Below are 22612 nucleotides of genomic sequence, written 5' to 3' on the forward strand. Positions count from 1 at the left end.
CATCACGTGCCGGCTTAAAAGGAAACCACCAAGGTTCGACAGTGCGCACGGGTGTAAGTATTCATTTTAGACGGAGCGACGCCACTTTTCCCTTCACAATTCCAGTTGTTGTGCCGCAAATCTGGAAACTTTGTGCTTGCTGAGGCTTGACGGGAGCGACTTCCTTCTACTTGTGTGACAGCAAAATGTTCTCTTTGGGCTGAGGAATTAAGACATGGAACTATATTTTGCTGCATCACTTTCACTCACACTCACAGACAGAAACGATTCACCTAAAAACCCAAACGTACGACTACGGAGCTGATTCTAATCAAAGGAACCCCAACGGTGATGGAGTGGAAGTGATGGGCGTGTGAGCGAAAACACAACTTCTCCTCTACAGAGATTAAGCATCTGATCTGAAGTAATGAATTTACAACAAGAAGAAACAACACCGACGATCAAAGGATCCGATTACAACCGCCTCTGATTTTAAATCAAACCTGTTGAATAACGTGTTTTAAGTCAACCACAATGTCAAGAAATACAGTAGATATTTGTTAAAAAAAAAAAAAAAGTTCTACAGTCAAAAGGCTCAAGTCATCTTCCACTCGTCTGACATTTTCACTGATGTTGCCCCATTTGATGACTGGTGCTGAACCGCGGAGTGTTCAAGTGGAACTCAAAGGTCCTTTCTTTTATTCAAAGGTCAGCCCTATGTTTCAGGTCACCGTTGAGCTGGAGGAGGGTGGGGAGGGGCCGGTGGGGGGGGGGGGGGGGGGGGTTGGAGGTCGGACCTAAACTTAGACAGGAAAGGAAGAAAAACAGAGGGCGGACAGTAAAAAGAGTACAAAGTATTTTTGTCAGTGTCCAGGGACGGCCTGGTGGGCCGACTATGATACAGGCTGACTCTGTGAGCCAGGGAGGGGCTGTATGGTGGAGGGGTTGGGGGGGGGGGTTCAGGACAGCGGGCGAGAGGACGGGAAACAGGGAGGCTGCAGTTAAAGAGGTGTCGTTCTCCCGTTTTGGTTCAGAAGTGGCCGTGGTTGTGGCCCTGGCCCGCCCCGCCGCCGTGGTGGCCCCCCTGCCTGTGCCCGTGCCTCCTGTGCTTCCTGCGCTCCCTCCTGCCCTTGTGGTGGTGGCGGCGGTGACGGCCGGCTCGCCGAGCTGGCCCGGGGGAAGACAGAGAGGGAGAGGAAACATTTATTAGAGCTGGGAGGATGACAGGCTGATGTTAAAGGAAGAGGAATCGTTGGCGGATTGGTCAGCGCGAGGTAAGACCTGATGAGCGGCGAGCTGAAAGGGGATCAGAGAGGATGAAGGTCAACACCACATGGTCTTTGGACAGGGTTTAGCTGCTTCTTCCATACTGAGAGAATCTGTTTCATCTGGCATTCGGCTGACTGTGTGCCTTTCGCAGCAGCCACAGTAGCGGCGGCGGCTCGAGCTAGCCACCCACTCACGGCCGCAGAATAAGCTGCGTCCTGTGGCGTGCCACCAGATGAGGTCGCTCCCTCTCACGTCTGGACAAGACCAACAAAGAAACGTGGTCTGCCGTGAGGAATAAAGACGCCAAAGCTCAGATAAAGAGCTGTGACACTAATAATGTAAAGACATTTCCCACATTCACATTAAATTTTTATTTGTGAGGAATGCAGAAGGTCTGCAGAGGCACTGTGATGTGACCTTTGTTTGTTCTCTCATGAGGTGAGCCTTAAAACAGGCTATAAAATGAATCTAAGATATTCTGAGGCTCAAAAGCTGGCCGGTGGATACCAACGGAGCATTATCACTGATTTCAGCTGCCCAAGCACTCAGAAATATGAGATGAAAGGTTGCAGGGAGACCAAAATGTCACAGTGTCCTCCGTGGGCGGATGTGAGAATAGGTCCAGCATCAGAACAGTTGCTTTATGCTTTATAAAGTCTAATTTCTGTTGAGCCGAGCACTTCCTGTTTACACAAATACGCTATTTAATGAATGGTTGCAGAAAAAGAGGGGGTGGGGGGGGGGGGGGTACTTCAAAGGATCCCCAACCACTTCTAAGCAAGCCTTGGGGATTTTGATTCATCCACGCTGAAACTTTGCTTTAAATTATGAATAATGAGAGCAGGGGTGGCAAGCCTGAATGCGCGTGGGGACAGGAGCCCCCGAGGGCAGTTTATGCTGGCATCAGAACCTCACAGACCTGTGATGGTTTAAAAATAAAACATGGAGACGTGCAGATGACCCAGCAAACAGGACATTTGCATCAAGCCTCGCTAGTCACCAAGGAACTCACATTTTATGCAGATGATTTTAGGTCGGTCCCACTTGCCATTGGCGCGACACTTAGCGGTGGGCACGTGGCGCTGCAGGAAGCCTTCGGCACACTGGTAGCGGACTACAGAGTGGATGTCGTAGTGGGAGCGCTTCCGACCAATCAGGAAGGCGTTTTCCACAGGAGGCGGGGCTCCGCAAAGCACTGAAAAATGAAGGACAGCATATGAGAGAGCGAGCGTGCTACAAAAGAGTTTTCAAAAGTGCACAGCTGTGCAGATCCAGAGTGAAGCAATGTTTCACACATTAAACGTCAAGGAACAAAAGTGTTTACACAAGCTGAGAAGGAAAATCGACTGAAAATAGAAGCGTTTTACAGCATCTTTGCTCATGTTTTTTACTCTCCTGTCTGGGGGTGCCGGGTTCACTCTAATAACTCCACGGCTCTCTCAACTCTGCTGGCGAAAACTCTGAAGGACTGCATTTCCATTTGTCTAAACAGTTAACACTAACATAAAACACAGCTTTTGTAATGTCTCAGTTCTAACTCATAACTGTCAAAGCAGGAACTGTTGGCTCCACATGTTTCTTTATGCAGTGTTTCATTAAGTTTTATGCTCTGTGTTTGGTCCGTACGTACGTGGCAATAAAAGCTGTATTTAACTTTATTTACACCCCACATTACCAGCAGTGACTCTGCAGAGCACCAGGGGGGAGGGGGGGGGGGGTGCACCGGGGGGATAATCCCCCCACCATTTAGCAACTTTAAAGTAATTACTGCTTTAATTTAATTGGGCAACATATTCTATGTTTCTACAATTACGAAAGCAATATTGCACATACGTCCTGGGTTCTAGCATAACGTATCTGTGTTTGTGAAGGCTCTGACAGTGCCATTAATTACAGATAACAAAAAACAATCAACTTATCCATGCCCCTGATTTTCTGTGCTATTTTTAAAAGCAACACACAATTAGCAACAGTAAGATTAGTTAGTGTGTGCGGTGAGAAACGCAGTTGGCTCCAAATTACCATTTAAACGTAATCACACCCTAATATCTACTCAGTGTGACTCATCGAGACACTGTGCAGAAGCCGTGTGTGCTGGCAACACGCAGCTCAAGAGTTTCAGCCAGTTGCAGAAAAATGTTGTTTTTCTTGGGACAAATGGCGCCTAGAAGACATGAATCCAGTGGCAGTTCAGTTAAATGTTTATATGTGAGGGAAAAATGCTGTAAAGGGTGGTCTGGGTAGGGCTCCAGTCTCTTCAGAGGCGTGAGTTCAAGTCCCACTGCTGCCAAGAGGTTATTTGCATGTGTATAGTCTCTTTTCAGCTCTGCACTCCTTGTGGTTCACTATAGCAAGGTTCCAGACACCTGGTTTGCTCTCACCCGTAACAAATACTATTAATGAAACATTTTCCACTCTTTTGTCATTTGAGCACACTTGTTCAAATACCTCTTAAAATCTTAATGAGGGCCGTCAAGGCTGTTAACTCTAATGAAAGGTTTGGGCCTGAATTTAATGTCCAACGTGGACAGTAATGCCAAGGTCTCCTCCTCCCTCACTGGAGTCTGTCTCTGACTCTACAAATATAACCAACCGAGGTCCCGTTTACACGAGGAACCTTTTCAGGGGAAAACTAAACTTCGGCCAGGTTTTGGCTGTCTGGTTACCCCAAAACAAAATTTTGGTTCTCGAAATTTCCCATTTGAAATTAGGCTGCAGAGTGGATGGTTTTTGAAACACCCCAGGCTCTATTTTTCATGTAAATGGGGCACTGTTATTGCAGTCAATACTTTTTATGCGCAGTTCTTCCACAAACTAACTAAAGCTTCACCTAGGGATAGATTTTCAATCTGTTTACACTTGTTCTCACAGACGTTAATTAGGAAGTGTCTTTGCACAAGTGTGTGCTGTTGCGCTCCACATAACGCATCGCCAACTAGTGGCTTGGCATGGGAAATACTGCATTTTCAATGCTTCATACTGTATGTACCCGTGCCAACGGCGCTCTTTCCGTGTCTATTCCGTATCAAACATGGACCAAAAGGCAAATATTAAAACTGATAATGTAACATTCAGGTGGCAGAAAGTCTGTATTTCCGAAGGCAGCATGTTGGAAGGCTTTCTTTCAGAGTCTGTGTGGCAGGGGTTCGTCAGTATGGCAGCAGGGGGGAGAGCTGCAGACGGCCAGACATGGTTTCCTCCTACGCAGCCCTCAAAGCATCTGCACACCTACAGCACTTCCTGTTTGATTGCATTAGAGAGGAATGGGAGTGGGCCTCACGTGCACACTGTAGACACCACCAGCATCACTCGTGCTCTTCACCATGAAGCCGCAGCCGTTGTTTATGGGAATGTTTTCTGACAGCTCAGACCACCTGAGGGAGGCAGCTTTTACCGCATCACATCTCTCACAGAGCTGTGAGACCCCAAAATATAAACACAACAACAAGACGGGGCTTCTGAGAAGAAACACTCCCAACTTTGGTGGAGAGAGAACCAACTCCCAGACCACAGAAGGCAGCTAAAAACAATCAGAGCTGCTTTCACACAGAGCAGTTCTGGGGAAGCAGTTAGAGGAAGGAGCCAGCCGAGGAGCTCCCAAAGAACTCCTCTTCTGGCATCTGCGAGCCGATCTGTTCACCCGGACTGTAAAACTGCATGTGCCAAAGATGGCTTGTTAGCTTGAGTAGATATCTCAAAGTAAAGACTTCTGGGTGCTCCAGAAATAAAATGGAACCTCCGAGGGAAGGATGCTTCGCTATCAGACAAACCCTGCTGATGAGGCCCTGCATGTGGCTGCTCAGTGAGAGAAGAGGCTGGTAAGAGAACAGCAGGTTAGATAAAAAGAAGCCGGTGATTAAAAGTGACTGATTAAGGTCAGGGTTGGGTGGGCTGGCGGGGGACCCATCGTTGGGAGGTGGTGCAACACCTCGTCTCTCATGGAAACGCCTCTCCTGTCACGCACTAGTGAAAACAGGTTAATCCAAAGGCCTCCAGCTTGAAAAAGCTTCTCTGTTGACAATATATAAGCCGACATGCTATAAACTATGACGGTAAAGAAACACCACAGAGAGAAACATCAAAGTGGAAAGAGTTAAATGGAATAAGTCTGGCTGATGTATTTCCACACGCCCATGCGAGCAGTAACCAGCAGACATGGACAAATGATGATTATGCTACTTTCTGTCGCTGTGCTCCTCAATTTTCCGAGCCTTTTAAACTCAACGAGGGTCTCGCAGCTATAAAATGGGGAAAAGCAGGAAATGCCCACAGAAGCTATACCTTCATCACCAACATAGTGAGTCCAGAAACCATCACAGATAATCCACCCGAGGCATTTTAGCTTCTGTGATTGGTAAATATTTGCCTTTAGCCCCAGTACTATTCTGTAATTTAAACATATTTATTGATCTTTTGGAAACTTTCATCTCTGATGTAGCCAACAGTCTGTATAAATTGAAGATCAGATTGGCTAAAGTGGAGGTTTTTTTTATCATGTGTAACTTCCTTTTATGCTTTGAATAAATCTGTTTTCTCGCCTGTGGTCAACTGTCTGACCTGTATGCAAATCCTCGGTAAAAATAAAGCTGTAAAGTTCTCTCGGGAGAACAGGATGACTCCACTTCAGTGGAAGGGAACTGCAGACATAATAATAGATGGTTTTCTGAATTTTAGGATTGGGAGAAAAAGGTACTTTGTGTCTAAATATACCTACCTGGAAGCCAGTGTGACATAAGCTGGGAACTTTTAAAGACGCTTGAGTTTATGATGAAAGAATGGAGAAAAGTGCCGAAGGTCTCGGCACTTCTTTTCTTAAAGAAGGTCACGCTGAAGTGAGAAGGAGCAGCAAGGTTAGCGTATTCCTCTTTGTGTCTTTCTGAAAGTCTGCAGCCTCACGAATGCTTCTTCCCGCGCTCTCTCTGTAAGCTCTCGCTCCTCACTGCACCTTTTTCGCGCTTTTTTTGTTTGTTTGCTTTTCGTTTTCCGTACCTGTTCCTTTCTTGCAGACGTACGGCAGGTTGTAGTTGCAGGGAACGTCGTTCCATTTGCCGTTCTCATGGGCGATCATAACCACGCAGTCTTCACCACCGGCGAAGAAGTTGTCGGGCTGATTTTCACGCCAGTCCTCGTATTGCTGAGCACAGGAAAAATGCACCTTGGTTTTTAATTCAGTTAGAAACAGTTCTGTTTAGGTACCAATAAGGGATCAATTTCTCTTTGTTTAACATTAATTATTGATGATAAATTATGTTCCACAATGAATTCTCTTTGATCAATTTGGACCTCATGATGTTGTTCTTCATATTATATTAAAACAGAAAAAGCCTGATCGACCTTCAAAGTACTTTTTAGTTTTAATAGCTGGCTGGTCTGATTGTTAGTGACGTCTGAGCACGTCTCGATAAAAACAACATCACTGTGGTTCAATAAAAATGTTGCTGTCGCCTCACCAGATCCATTTTATCGGTCCACTGAAAGTCATCTTCTACTGTTCGATCATTCAACCCAATCCAGGTGTTGTCATGGCTTAGACCTGTGAGAGGAGACAGAAATATGGACATAAATATAAGAGAAGCACAAATAACCACAACACCCCCAAACAACAGTTTAGTTTTTCACTTCTTGGCAGTCTCAAACCATCTACAAGTGGACAGAATAGCCACCAAATCACTGCAACTATTAGCAAAGCAACAGGTTTAAAATTTAGAATGTGGAAAATCGAAGCGCTAATGTTGATCAGCCCGTTAAAACTGTCTTAGCTGCTGCCTGAAAACGTGCTAACATGCACGCCTGGTGGCCTGAAGCGGAAGATCCTGTTTCATCGGACACATGTTACAACACCGCTGCAATACTCTGTGTCTGATGCAACGGTGGCACAACTTTCAGCGGGGCGGCAACAATCTGGTGCAGCCACATGCATGTGAGATCCCCCTGTGTACTGTATGTGAGGGGATTTAATTCATAGTGTATCTAATTAATCACATTCTCCTCCCTAATGACTCACATCCTCTCAGTGCCGGGATGGAGACGTCCGCGTTCGAGTCAATTAAACACACTTTTTGATAACTGAGCGGAGAAGAAAGATGGCCGCCAATCTTATTAGCATATGTCAGATGAGGAGGCCCCGTTACCGTTGGCTGAATGAGGTTTTTGTGAGCGGAATTCAGCAGAAACTTGATTTTGCAACGCATGAACCATTAGACTACCAAGCAGCCAAAAGATCCATTTCAGATTGATGGAAATTTATAAGAACTCCCGAAAGATCAGAAGAAATTCGATCCATTTTGGTGTCAGCGTGACATTTGTCTTATTTGGAATGAACGTGCAGCCTCGGCTCCTTCGCTGAACACAAATGGAGTTACCTCCCTGAATGAACGCACAGCCCCCCCACCCCCGACCCCTCACTTTCAAGACAAATCACATCCTTTAAAAGAATATGACAGTGCATTAAATGTTCTGCCAGAGATACTTATGTCAGGGCCTATAGCGAGATTTCATTGCAACAAATGTTGATACACATTTATGTGGTGGTGCTGCCTCCACTCCTGGGGGTGTTTTTCAGCTGGGAGTACAATAAACTCCTTCAAGAGCCGTTCAGAGCTAAACCAGACGGACATTTATCACCGAGTTATGGAAGACACATAAAAAAAGGACTGCTGCTGCCGAACATTGAAACACTGAGGTAGAACACAATCATCAGCCCGGAGCTGCGCCGCACGACGGCTGCATGGGGCCGTTTAATCCGGCTTATTAAAACAGAACGGGGAATTATTTAAATGTGACTGGTGATAATGAGAGTGGGCACCATTGTCTTGCACTTCAGAGATGCCTGAAAGGGCTGATGGCCCCATAATCAATTTAAACCAGGTTAACAAACTGCTCTGTGCGTAATCTGACCCACTTCTGCGCCGAGTTCAAAACGGGGCCTGTTTCCATGGCAGAGGAGCTGCCTGTACCCAGCGTGTGCCCGTTTCCACATCTCTGCTCACCTCTGATGAAGTTCTGCTCGGCCGGGCTGTGGATGCTCGCCAAGTGGCCGTTGTGCTCCCTGCAGTCCTTCTCGGCGTCCTCCCATGTGTGTCTCCTGCTGAAGTAACGGTAGCAGTGGCCGTGGAACTTCCTCCAGGTGTGGTCGCAACCCTCGGTGTCTGGGTGGGCGTTCAAAAACACAGCGGTTAGTTATAAAGTGTCTCCCAGAGGACAGATGTGGCATTATGCTCCGTGTTTCTGCCTCTCTTGCCTAAAGTGCTCTTTCTTTTGACACTTCCCTCTATCCCGTCCCTCCATCCCTCTCTGTCATCTTCCCTTTGATTTGAATTTTAATCCATAGCAGAGGCAAACTGGCATTGAGGCAGCTTAGTCCAGCGAAAGGGCGCTTTAATCTATTCAAACGACAGCGGTCCTTAGGAATTCCTTCCAGTGCACAGCGCCCGCTTGGTAATTAAACCCTGTCAGAGTCCCATCAGAGTCTACCTCTCCACATCCCTCCACTGATTGCTTCTTCCTGTCCGTCTTTGGCCCTCAGCTGACTGGAGGGTCGGCTGTCTGGCTGCTGCCAGCTTTACGTCTCCGGTGTGATGTGCACTATGATGTGAGCGTGTTGGTTCTGAAAGCATGTGCATGTGCACTTGATGCGTAGCCTCCGCCTGTCAGCTCAAGCGCCTCCAGGTTCCGCTCGTCCTGCGGCGCAGGAGTCAGGAGGACAACGCAGCGTTACCTCTAACAAATCTGAAACGACACGTTCATTTGGGAGGTGCAAATTGGGCCATATGAGTCCTGTTTTGTATGCGGAGAAAAGTAGAGGTGGCTGGTGAAAGGAGAGGGCAAGAGGAGGGCATTACGAAGGCATTTCCATACTCTAATAGGAGATGAGTCTAAGCCCAACTTTCATACCGGAATGAGAGTGTAAGTGCTTTTTATGCTGCTCGGTTTACAGCGTTATTAAGGAACAATCAAACTCAACACTGGCTGAGTGTTTTGTCCCTTGCAGTTGTCTTTACTCCCCTTCTGTAAGTCAACATGTTTATATTTGTCTTGCTACTTTTTGCTCCCTTTGCATAGAGGTATTGAGAGAGAGAGTGGAAGGTTAACACACACCCGCTTTCTGATTGGTTTCTGTTGCTGTCAGTAAACAAGGTTATATATTTACATATATGTGTGACCCAGGGAGGCCTCTGCTGTCCTCTCCCACCTCCTCTATGTTGTTACTCATGTAGAAGATGGAGGTATAACCATTTGGAGAAATTAATCATATTAATTTTAAAATGAGAGTGTTTTAAGTTTTGCTCGATCCGATTCTGATTTGAACAAGAATCTTCACAAAATATATAGTTATACATGTATATTGAAATGTTTGTTTTGATGGGTTTTTCTTTTACATTTATGTAAAAAAGACATTTAAACAATTGTTGGTTATAGTAGCTAGCCACTGCTGTAAAACCAACTTATTAAGTGTCTTATTACACAAAAACACAAGACTAAGATCACCCACAAGATCCCAGACCCTGAATGAAAAATGATCTGGGTTATTTAATAGGCCAAATTTATTCTGAAACACAGGAAAACTTATCTTTGGTTTCAGTAAACACACTTGAAAATAGCTCCTTGCTTCACTTTTATTTACACAGGTGATACTACCATTTTCACTTCCTGTCCAGCCACATTATCGTAAGCCAGTAAACACCCTGGTGTTGCAATCACATGAGTGTCACCTGACCACCACACCAGGATATTTGAAACATCTTGCTTCGCCGTTTCTCAATAAGCACACTTGGTTGTACTTGCATTCTTGTGTGCTTATAGAGACGTGGCTTAACTATTCAATTCTAAGTACTGCCAACTATGTTGCAAGTCCCTGCGCCAAGACATGACTCGTGTGTATTTAGGACAGCTCGGTATCCCACAATGCATTTCCTGTAAGACCAGCCACAATGCAGCAGCAATGCAGAACGAAACCCTAACCTCTAAGTATCCAAGTATGTACTCCAGTAGCTCATGAATCCGTGCTGACGTGACTCACAATGAGAAACTGCCAATGAATTAAGGTCACAGACAGACAGACAGACAGACAGACAGACAGACAGACAGACAGACAGACAGACAGACAGATAGATAGATAGATAGATAGATAGATAGATAGATAGATAGATAGATAGATAGATAGATAGATAGATAGATAGATAGATAGATAGAGGTCAAATTGAGGACATTCAAAGTGTCTGTGCCACAGGTTAAAAAATGTAAAAAAAGAACAGAACCGAGTTTCTCCAGTTTTAGAAGTTTTGGCCTCGTATCTTCATGCTTCAAGCATTGTTTTTTTTGTTGTTGCCCAAATTGGAAAATGAAGATCACATGGCAGGACTGCCGTAGGAAGAAAACAACAAGAGAGGCCCGGGTCACAGGAAGCGCAGAAGAGAAGCGGAGATGAAATCTAAACAGGCATCTTTTCTCCTGCTCGGATCTTCAACTTAGTCTCTGCTGATTTCTTCTCCTCCTCACTGACGGAGACTCAAAGCACAACATTACATCAACCTCCTCAAATATTTAGACGTGATTAAAGTTGTCTCTTTAAACCCGGTTCCCCTCCGCCGGGCACGGCGAGGTAGGGGGTACGTTTGAGCGATTAATCGTCTTAACGTCTTTGGTGAGCGGCGGTTGGAAAATAAAAGGCTGCGCTTCTCCAGCTGACTGACTGTGTCGTTTATCCACATCGCCGAGTGATATTTCCACAACTCGGGCTTGTTAGCCCTCCTGAATGATGAAGCAGTGTGCTGCCATTATGCCTCCTCCCTGGGACTCTTTCAAGGCTGTGCCATTTGCACGGGGGCAGAGTCCACGGAGGGAGAGGCAGCGGCGAAACGAGTGAGAGACAGAAGCGTGAAGAGAGAGAGGAAGGATCTGCTGAGGGGACCAAAGGTGAGCCTGTGAGGTGAAATATAGAAGCTGTGGAATTATTAATGGTTATTATGAGAGCTATGCTGATAAATGGAACATCTTAACAGTGCAATTCTCACAATTAGGAGTAATGGATGGTACAGTAAAACAGCCAGAAAGCCCAACACTTATGACTGATGTCAGTCTGAATGCACGTTGTGCAATTAACCCGGAGATACGCCGCTGCTGATGGAGGAGGTAAAAGCAGGGGTAGAGGTGTAAATAGGCAGACAGGGGAGGTGGTTTAAATGTGAAATGGGCTCATATTCACAGTTCATTTTCATTCCCTGGCTGGATTATTCTGGGAAGAGTGGCCAGATGATGGTCTGTCGGGGTGCAGCTAATGCACAACGTCTGAAGAGGCGAACAGGAGAGAAGCTGGTCTCCACCTGCTGTTTCTGTCTGCACCGAGCACACAAGTCTGGGTCTCTGCAGCTGCTCCAATGTGAAACCAAGGAAGATCAGGTTTTTAGTTACAAACGTTTTTTTTTACTGGAAAACACCTCCAGAGAAAAGATTTCAAAAGCAAGAGACGGGGGACCAAAATAGCAACAATTTATCTGCTATTTTACATTTTTTTCCATCAAAACATTGAAGACATTTTCCCTCCTACTTTGGGCTTTGACTGTAGTGAACCTCCAATAGTTGGTATGGCAAAAAGAACCAGAGGAACCTTCTGGTTCCTGGCAAGTCGGCTAAGGCTCCGTCCAGGTTACTGGCCTTTCCCCCCACATGTCACCTACCTGATTGTCCTCCCTGTTTCCACCTGCTCCCCCATGTGTAAATATAGTCTGTGTCTTCCTGCCGGAGTGTTTGTCGAGCACCCCAGTCTTTCTTCAAAGTCCTTGTTTCATGCCACGGCTACGTCTGTTCATGCTGCCATCGTCCCTTTTTGTCTCTGATAGGGAATTTTGTTTCTAAGTTCAGTGATTTCGTTTCAGAGTCACAGATCTCCTCGATTTTCATTGCCGTTGTTGTTTGTCTCCTTTGGGAGTGATAATTATTTCGAAGATAGAGTTGCACAGAATTTTGCCGCACCTCCATTTTGAAGTAATGTATTCTATTTTGGTTATTGTTGGTAATGACTTTGGTTATCCTCCGCCCTGGAGCCTTGTTGGTTTATAGTTTAATAGTCTTTTATTTTCCTCCTTAAGGGGTGATTTTGATTTAAGTAATCTTTTAGAATGTAACTCTGTTTCCAATTTCATCTTTCTCCTGCACATCCTTGAGAACCTTTCCTGACCTTCAGAAAAAGATGATGGCTGATTTACATACTATAACAGAATGAATGACCTGTTCCTGCCCTGTCAGAGACCTGTTGAACACAATAGCACGGAGAGAGAAAGATTCATCTCGGGCTCTGCCACATTTCTCTAAGAGGCCCGAGCAGCTGAGGGAATGGAAAGAGCTCCAGGCTCCTCGTGATCTTTGTGGGAGCGACTCCCCACATCACCAATGTTCAAAAACAGGACGAGCGCAGCATATTTCTGTATTCCGGGTTACGGATATGGAAATTCAGCAAAAAACAACATCGAACTCTTGAGTTCCTCTTGAAAGTGTTGAGACAGTGAATCATTTAGAGCCCATGACCATATGTCCCATTCAACCAGCTCAACTATGTCTTATTTGACTTACAGCAGAGCAACATCAGTGATGCAGGATGGGAACTTGAACCAATTAGGTGTGGCCAAGAGACTGGAGCAGATTTTACCCTGCCGTGGCTCATTGGAGCAGCAGCTCTACCCCCTGCAGGTTCGCTGGAGGCATTAATGGAGGCTGTTCCACCTGCCTACGTTTAATCTACGCTCTTCATGAACTGGGAGGAATCTGAGCTCCCGCCTCCAGGCGACCTGGTGTGGAAGGATGTGCAAAATCTGGGCTGATCCCCAAACTCAAAGCAAATGAGGACCGTGCATGTGATATCATTCACATCGGATGGACTCTGTCAGGGCTCCCCTTCACACCGGGGGCTGTTTGCAATATTCATAGACATCTCAAAGCGCAGCCACCATGAGGGCAGCTGTGTTCCTGCAGTGGTGCAGCTCAGCTGGAGTCACTAGTGTGTGACTGTCAGCTGAGATCTGGAAAATGTAAAAACAGTGGTTTATTTCCCTGGTTTAAAAGTTGTTTTTGGTCACCTGCAGATTGTGACAACAAGCAAAGGGAACAGAGAAGAGTGGTGGTTCTTCTGTGCAATCATGGTGATAAGGGAGATCCTGATTTACCCAAAAGCCCTTAGCAGGGTTGGGGGTTTCTGGTAAATCAGTGATTAATATCTGGTGGAGTAAAACTACCAGAAAAAGCAGCTATCAGGCAGAAACCTTGAGTAGAGCAGCTGCCTTTGTCCTCATGTTGTTCATGAAACTCTTTACCAGAATTACCCCTTCTTGGTTTAATTGGCAATACAAGAGTAACTAAAGATTTTAATTCCAGGAACAAGCCTTTGTAAGTGATTTAGCCCCTGCTTCAGGGTAGCACACAGCAGGAATTACTGAGTACATCACTGCGTTGTGAGAAATCAGCAGGTCCTTTTAAAACGGCTCCGTATGCTCACTGTTCATACACAAATCATGACATGATACAGTTACAGAGTTATAGAGTCAGAGGAAGGCAAAACACTGGCATATTAATCCAGCCACTTTGGATGTTACTGTCAAGCTAGCAAACATCCCCTGGTGGTGACCTCTAATATAGATACGGCGAGATACGCAGAAGGGGTCAGAGTCAAACAAGAAAGGCCTATTCAATCATTTATTTGATGTAAAGACGACAACACCCCACCAGCAGATTCTAATCACTGCGGGCACGACAACACAAAAGGTAGAACAGATTCAAGCCTGAGCGGGATCCTGATAAAAACCACCACCTCTGATGTTTTCTAAAGCACTTCCCACGTGGAGTTAGTCAGCTCGGTTAGCTCTAATCCTCATTAGTCTCAGCCTGGACTTTCTCTACTGTCCTAATGTACTGAAACTCTTTGTATTCATCCCTCCTTTATTCCCCTGCTGTCTTCCTTCAGGGTGGCTGTGCTCCAGGTGTTCCCAGTTATCCAGCGACACCACAAGTTTTGATTGAAATCACGCTGATTTGATTTCTATTGCATTCTATTGCCGTGTGATGTCAGGTAATGATCACACCACGCATCCTGAAACACACTTCCCCGCGAATCTCATTAGGACGCTCGTTGTCATTTTCCGCCCTCTCTGCCTGTCTCCCAGCAGTCACCCAGTGTTGTGGGGGATGGAGAACTTTCCAACTGGAAAGTCAAGTCAGAATGAATAAATATTAATGATTTGATGTATAGAAGAGGGGAAGAGAAGAGAAGAGGTGGAGGAGAAGATGGATGAAAGGCTGGCCTGGTGTGTGAGCCGAGGACGAAGGCAAGCACATTCTTCACAGACAACCGAGCGGCACCCCGACACCTTGGAATTAATTAGCTGCGCATTCTCTTTCTTTTTTGTGCAGTATTTCATTTTTCTTTGGTGAGATTGTATCATTAAGCTAGCTTCCCCGAGAACGGCCATCCCCCCCCCCAAAAAAAACCAGCAACTGACAAACTTCTGTAACTTTACATTCCTGCCCTGAAATTTGGAATGAATATTTGATTTATTCTTCATGGATAAAGTATATCCTGGCAACCTTTATTGATCCATAGGGTGACTTCTGATTTGTGTACATGGGCCATTAGGGCCTACAAGGCCTCCTTTGCTGGCCTAAAAAAGATCTGAATCACAGACTGATGTTAATTATATTTTGTTCAGGAATACTTATTAAATAATTCCAAATGGTCTGTCTGCTTCCTTTCATAGCTTTTCCGATGGCTGTGCTGCTTCCAGGCATGTTTTCTCATATTATAATATTTAACCAACCACATTTCAGCCATCATTTGTTGCCAGGCAGGATCAAAGTCAAAGAAGTCTGCCTGGAGGGTTTCATAATACCTTCTGCAGGCCCTCTAACACAAACTAAATGTCGATTAAACTGTTGCTTCAACCAATCAGATTTTGATTTGGGGTCTCCAGGCCCTCGAGCAGGTGGACGGCGACGTCAGCATATTCAGACTGGTTGATTGGATAGTCAGAGAGTCAATTAGCTAGCAAACTGCATCTGTAGAGAGCTGCGTGAATGATTAAAACTATTGTTTTGTTTGTAGAATAGCTATTTTGTCACACTGCAATGGCTGAAGGAGGAAAAGAAAGATTTGGTGGCAGATTTACTGTCAAGGCCATTTTCAAGACGGACTTTTCAAGAAAAGCTGGACATTGTTAAGAAAGGTGGGAAAACTGAGGCTAGTTAGCCTGTCAACTTGACTTTCAGTGTTAGCTTTGATGGCCACAGAAAAGGACTTCTTGGTGGAACTGAAGCCCATGGATAATCTGTACGACTACTTGTACGAGTCATTTAACTCTTTTTGAGGAAAGAATGGAGGATGGATTTTTTCTACAAATAATCCAAATTTTTGGTGGGTAAAATGTTGCTATTTTCTAAATAATATTGCAAGTTTGTGAAGTTGTTATTGATGGTTTTTATGTGTGTCTCGGCTGTAGCTGCAGTAGAAAGAGATTTGTTGACCCCTCGTTTGTTCATTTAGTAAAATTATTTATTGTGGCTACACACGTTATCTATCTGCAATGCAATGGCTCCTTATACTGCATTTATGCATAATAAGACATTTTTAATACCCATAAAATAGTTATTGAGGGGTGGATTGATTCAGATGGAGCACTCCTGAAGGCCTAGGTGTGAAATGCACGGTCTGCCACTAATATATATAGTACATGGTCCCACATGGTCCCACCCAAAAGTCCAGCACCCTGAGGCTGTACATCGAGACGAGTGGAGGCTCAGGGCCGCTCTCCTGGATGAAAGAACGAAGAACATTGAGTGCATCAGACAGATAACCCCCCATTGCTGAGTTGTGAGGTGAATACCTCCGGGAGGACAGACCCCTACATGGCAAGTACCACCACCAAACCCAGAAGGAGGCAGGTCTCAGAAAATCCTACAACAGCAGGAAAAGGCTGGATTGAGGCGGTAATCATGGCAGCACAAGAGTGACTGAAGCTGACACAGCAGGCAAAATCCAAGGCTGTGCCAAGAAGCCCCCTGAAACGATCCAGCACGTAACAGCAGGATGTAAGGGGCAGGAAAGTGATAGATGTGGCTGCTCCAAGTGCTGGCGCCGGGACAAAGGAGAGACGTACCAGGTGATGGGAGAACAGTTGCAGAGGATGTGGGGGTGAAGACATCCCTGTGGTGAGCAGAGCTTTAACCTCCAAGCTGGCCAAGTGGCTCCAGCAGAGCCCAGGTAAAACAGCTGAGATCTCTGTCTCAGCTAAGATGCTACCAGGATCCTCAGGATACCAGGAACCCTAGGACCTGACCTTGGAGGAGGCCTGAGGAAATCAGGTGAGTGTGGTCCAGTTTGGAGTGGAGCTTGGAGTTTACTCTTCCATTGTTGCTCCTCCTGTTGTTCTTGCCATAAGCACCAGGCTACAGCTTTGAGACAGGACACTTCCGTGGATGGATTCCTGCTTTTGTTTTTAACAATAGTGGCCTGATGGGTCTGCAGATGCAGCGCGCTTGTCAGTCTTTCGAAATTCGGATCTCGAAAAATGCTTGTATCACACAAGCAACTCAATGTGAGTCAGTGAATCCAGCCCACACACCCACACACACCCACACACAGACACACAAACACACACACACACAGACTCAGAATGTGACAAAAACCTCCTGAAGTGCACCAAAGATAAGAGGCATTAATAGATGCAAAGAATTGAAGAAATGACAGCAGAAAGATAAAGAGAGAGACAAGAGAAGACAATATGACAGAGAGATGTGAAGAATGGAGGAATTACACATCAACACACGCACACGCACGCACGCACGCACGCACGCACACACACACACACACACACTGTGCTGTTTTCTCACAAGAAACGGTGAAAAAAGAAGACACAGTAGGGGAATGAAGCTGACGAGTGGAAAGAAGCTAATGCTTCCTGTGTCACTTTCCACTTCAGTAAAGCTGAGAGAATTATGGTTTCTGCCTCTCATGATTAGAGAGCAAGCCTCCGCAAAAGCTGTTGCCCTGCCGAGCCGAGAGAGGAGTGACTAATGTCTCAAAACTGTAGCGTCTTTCCAGTAAACACATCTAATACAGAACTGTTGAAAAACACTGTGACAGAGGGATCAGGGTTGTTTTTACAGCTACAGCAACAGAACCAATTAACACCAACTGACGAGTGCTGCTGAAGTCTTCTGTCTGAGCCTGTGGGGGGAAAAATGTGAAAAATGCATGTGTTGCATGTTGAAAAATACATGGCATGAAGCAGTTTCCTCCAGTCTGAGCGCATTTATTGGAGGACCTTCAGCGCCATCAGTTTTATCACATTTATTGACTCTCAGATGAGATCACCATGGCAACAGAGAGCTGGCAGCTGACCGGGTTTCAGCAGCATGCAAGATGTTCGTTCAAAGCACACCTGAATATCTCAGACACTCAGGAACACAAGGCTGTAGGCAGAGCAGAAGCACTTCAGCAACCAAATGAAATTTAAATGGCCCAGTTGAAATGAATCCTCGTGTCCCTGTCACACTATCTCAGATGAGCTAAACGACTGAATAGCTTCCTAAAGCCCGGCGCTCCACACTACCCCTAAAGGGTTGCCTTTTGCCCCGGAAATTTGAGACAATGTGACATGCGACCGGTAAAAATGTCGAGACTTAAAGAAACTCTTTTTATTCGCTTTTTTTTGTTGTTGCTGGCAAAGTTCTGCTCCACTTCTGCCGGGTAGTTAGCCCTAATACACTAATGAGCCCAAGCGCGGCGGTTGGTGTATGTGTGTGTGTGGGGGGGGGGTCTTTAGGTTAGTGCACGAATCCACAGGTTTCCTTACTTGTAATCAATGTCAAAGAAGAATATCTGTGCCTGATTTTGTGGTCGTCTGACTTTGGAGGGAGGCAGATTTGGTAATGTCCCAATCCAACTTATTGCAGCCTAAACACAATATTTTGTATTTAATGTAGAAATTGTCTCTTTTGCATCAAATCTGTTGCACAACAAAAATGTGAACACAAAACATTGCAGTTTCTGCATTTACTGTTCAGGTATTTATCAGTAATAGAGTGAAAATGAGAGGAAATGTTAACATTTTCTCTGCAAGTTGATTTACACTAAATGTTTTGTTTGCCCCCTAATATTTTTAGTTAGAGGCCCCTTTGCTCCGCGTGGGAAAAGTTAGTCTGGGATATTTAAGCGGAATATTTATATTCCTGCAACAACACAGCAGTGACATGTTGAAGCAACGGGAAAACAGAATTTGGATTTACAAAATCTGCCCCGCTGCTCCCAATCAGCCAATCAGACAGCAAAGCAGCAGGTGTGGAGACGTGTGCACAGCTCACGTGCGCGCTAGAGCGGCACAGGAAGGAGGGAGTTCCATGTATGGGTTTCTGGCAGCGTGTGAAGTTTAAAGTTCTTAAAGAAATAAAAATTCCTACAGGGGGAAGTCTTTCATACTTGTTTGCGTATCGTCGGCAGCACAGGAACATTCATGAATATTCATTAAAATATTTGTAACAAACCGACTGTGCCAAAGTTGTGAAAACAGATTTGAGCCAACTGAGATCAACGCTACAACATTCCAAAAAGCAAAGCAGCCCCCCCGGAACTCAACTGCATCTCTCTCTCTCTTACACGTGCATCACTCTCTACAACTGTTCTCTCTCTTACACGTGCATCACTCTCTACAACTGTTCTCTCTCAGAAACGTGCATCACTCTCTACAACTGTTCTCTCTCAGAAACGTGCATCACTCTCTACAACTGTTCTCTCTCTCAAACGTGCATCACTCTCTACAACTGTGCTCTCTCAGAAACGTGCATCACTCTCTACAACTGTTCTCTCTCAGAAACGTGCATCACTCTCTACAACTGTTCTCTCTCAGAAACGTGCATCACTCTCTACAACTGTGCTCTCTCAGAAACGTGCATCACTCTCTACAACTGTTCTCTCTCTTACACGTGCATCACTCTCTACAACTGTTCTCTCTCAGAAACGTGCACTGGCTGCAGCAGAAGTCGCTCTCTACAGATGTCAGAGGAGTGAAGGGGCCTACTGGAGAGCAGCCACGAGTCAGTGCAAAAAGCAAAGTGGAAAGGTTTTTCTTATTATTCATCAGAGTTTTGTGCTGCCAGTGAATCATTTTTAACTTCCTGCTCTTTCCTCGAAGCATTTTACTCAACTTTTATGTGCAGATATTATCGTTTTTCCCCACACAGATCTTTTTTTTTAAAACACAATTTTAAAACACATTTAAAGCTCTGATTAAAATGAAAGTCACCTCAGAAAAGGAATCGATGAAAAAACACTGAACACTAAGACCTGTAAAAACATCTAGAAATTGGAAACAGCACCAAAGCAACACGCTGAATTTTGCCATGGGATTACAACTGCTCAACAATTCAGGGTCTTATCTGTCATATTTAACTTTTCATGAGACTTGAAACCATTTCATTACATAACAAATCAGGACTAAAGATAGGTTCGACTGGCGCTGCTGTAAAACAGGAGGTGCTTTAGATTTTCATGATGAATCCTACTAAATCACCGTCTAACATGCATCATTAATCATTCCTTTAAAAATGTGTAGTTCACGGTCTCCAACGTATTCCATAACTAGCATAGTTAAAAATATCAAGATTAATCATTGAATAAATCCCCCCTGGTGAGTTTTTAAATGTTTAAATTTAAGCTTTCCCTCATTTAAAAAATGATCACATTCTATTTAAGTAAATAAATACATGAAAATGACACTTTTTTCCATCTCGACTGCCATAAATTTAAACAGGCAACACTATAATACACAACAGCTTATTCTGCCATGTTTTCCTCTAACACAGTCTAAAGCCTCCTCCTCACCGGGGATTCCTGTAATGAGAGCTGAACCAGATGGACGCAGGTGCTCTGGTCTTATGCATTATTCCAGAGGACTTTCCTCCTCCTCCTCCTGCTCCCCCCTCCCCCTTGTCTGCGCCATGAATCTTCCTCTGTGACCATCTTCATTAATGCCTCCTCATTAATTCAGCCTTCCGCAACCTTGCTGTTTTCTCTTCACCTCTCACGGCCCCGTTCTGCTCTTTAATGCCATCTTATTTGCCTTTTACCTACTCTTCATCACTCCTTCCCCACTCCATCAATCTGCCATTCAGTTCCTCTGCCTCACATCTGCCCAGCATCTTTGTCACGTTTGCTTCATCAGTCTAATTATCTACGTCTATTTCTTTCAACCACACACACACACACACACACACACCCTAATAATTGAATAATTAAACTGGGGAAGCTTATTTCCACATTCGTACCTTTCTCACACGTCGCTCCTCCGTAGCTGGGCAGACAAAGACAGACAAAAGAGTTGATCTCATCGATGCAGGTTCCTCCATTTTGGCACGGATTAGAGTGGCAGTCATCGATGTCTGGAAGGAGACAGAAGGGTTAGAGGCGCAGGGTGGGCCATAAATAGATACAAAACGACACACACACACACATATGGACACATAGGTTCAGAAACAACCATGTTTGCTTTCACATGCGATAGGTCCTCAGCATGATGCCACCAGTCTGGGCCTCACTTATGTATGAAAACATTTGCTTCACACACGCCACGCTAAGGCATCTTCTTTTTGTGACCTTTAAATGAACTTTCATTTATTTGAATTCATAAATTCCAGCCTATTTTCTCTCTCGACCTAAATTTGAAAGCATGATCACACCCCCCACAGTGCAAACTTGTAGATAAATAAAGGCCCCAACACGCGTGCACGCTCCCTCACACACCAGAAAAAAACCACTCTCTTAGATCCAAATGCAGCAGCTTGTTTTCGGACAAAGCCCACAAGATACTGGAAACTTTTGGAGCGATTAGGCAGGTTTTTGAGAAAGTTATAATTAAAGAGAATTGATTGAATTCATCAGTAAGTGGTTGGGGATGCGCCGAAGCGCATGATGTTAATTTCAATGGGTTTGCAGGACGTGCCGTGATTCTGCGGTCAACGGGGATGAAATGGTGAGGATGAGGAGATGAGCTAAAGCTGCACGACACAAACGCACACACACACACACCACACACACACACACACACACACACACACACAACACACACACACACCACACCACACACACACACAACACACACACACACACATAAATTTTCTACTGTGAAGTAACTGAACTCCTGCCTAGGGGCAAAATCATTAAATCTAAAGCCAGTATCCCAAGCGGCCTTGGCGAGAGGTCACGAGAGGACGAGAAATACAGACAAGAGAGTTTAGGACGATGCAGCCATACAGAGATGCAGGAAAACAAAGTGTGAAGGACAGGTGATGAAAACACGATGAGACAGAGGTGAGTTTCAGGGTTGGATTACAGGAGCTTTGCAGGCAGACAGAGTTTGGGGCACAACTGCCTGTGTGGATAAAGCGGCTCGGAAGCCGGCGCCCCGCTTCCGGCTGATGGTAATTAAAGGCAGAATTAGATGCAGGAAGTAGAGACCCTGCCAGCGGATTTGTAGCGCAGCAAGCCGAGATTAGCATACGGCTGTATATTCTGTCTGGCTGAAAGAAAAATAAAAAAGAAAGGGTGAACAACAAAGCGAGGATTGCTGTAGTTCACACACATACGGAGGGTGAGTCCACAGCAACAGAGGCTCGCTCACTAATTAGCTTTAAAGGAAAGCCCTACATGTCGCCTGGTCATCTCCGCTCAGTCTCTGAAAACAGCCACATGACGTCTGCAGAGGCTCAATTTGGTGCTTTTGAAAGACAGTCCACCGAAACGATGTCAAAGTGACGTACTTACGGACGCCTGCGCTTCAAGAGCCCAAACAAAACTGTACAGAGCCCAGGTGTGTCCCACAGAGGGGAACCGTGCAACTACTCGCATGTTTGTCACACCACAGGAACGGGAATAACTGTAATTTTATCATCGCCCTGGACGGCTCAGGTTAGGATACATCAGTAATAATTTCCAAACACATCTGAACTGGAACTACTTGTGTATTCAGTCACCAGCAAATCCATTTTGCTCTCTGACAGCTGACGCCTGTCTGACAGGTCACATATTCAGCTCTCTCGGGCTGGATCCTCCCTGCCAGCGACATCGCCAACCAGCTTCCTTAGCCTGGCGTGTGCATGCAGCCAGTAAACATGCCCCGGGTAACATGAATGCCTGTGTCCCTATACCGTCATCCATTTATGCTAGTCCACTTCCAGGTGTGGCTCAGAGAAAATTCTTCCACTTTCTGGCTCAGTGCCAAGTGTAACAGACTCAGGCCTGGGGGGTGATGGGTGGGTTCTCTAGGGGCAATGAGGACAACGGCGCTCGACTTATCTGTTGGCAGAGAAATGCACGACGCGAACAGGTGCC

General features: G+C 45.4%; 1 protein-coding gene across 2 annotated transcripts in view; it reads right to left on the minus strand.

The window, feature by feature from the left end:
- Positions 1–448: 448 nt before the first annotated feature.
- The window catches only part of ncanb (neurocan b), a 94830-nt gene continuing 72666 nt past the window's right edge, over positions 449–22612 (minus strand). For both annotated transcript variants that reach the window (XM_057038377.1, XM_057038376.1), the window contains 6 exons: positions 20551–20664; positions 8238–8396; positions 6699–6781; positions 6238–6382; positions 2261–2443; positions 449–1146 (listed from right to left, as the gene is read on the minus strand). In XM_057038377.1, coding sequence (XP_056894357.1) covers positions 1010–1146; positions 2261–2443; positions 6238–6382; positions 6699–6781; positions 8238–8396; positions 20551–20664 — 821 coding nt within the window. In that variant the 3' untranslated portion in view covers positions 449–1009. The remainder of the gene's footprint in view (positions 1147–2260; positions 2444–6237; positions 6383–6698; positions 6782–8237; positions 8397–20550; positions 20665–22612) is intronic.

This window comes from Takifugu flavidus, chromosome 7 (assembly GCF_003711565.1).
Source record: "Takifugu flavidus isolate HTHZ2018 chromosome 7, ASM371156v2, whole genome shotgun sequence".
Lineage (NCBI taxonomy): Eukaryota > Metazoa > Chordata > Actinopteri > Tetraodontiformes > Tetraodontidae > Takifugu > Takifugu flavidus.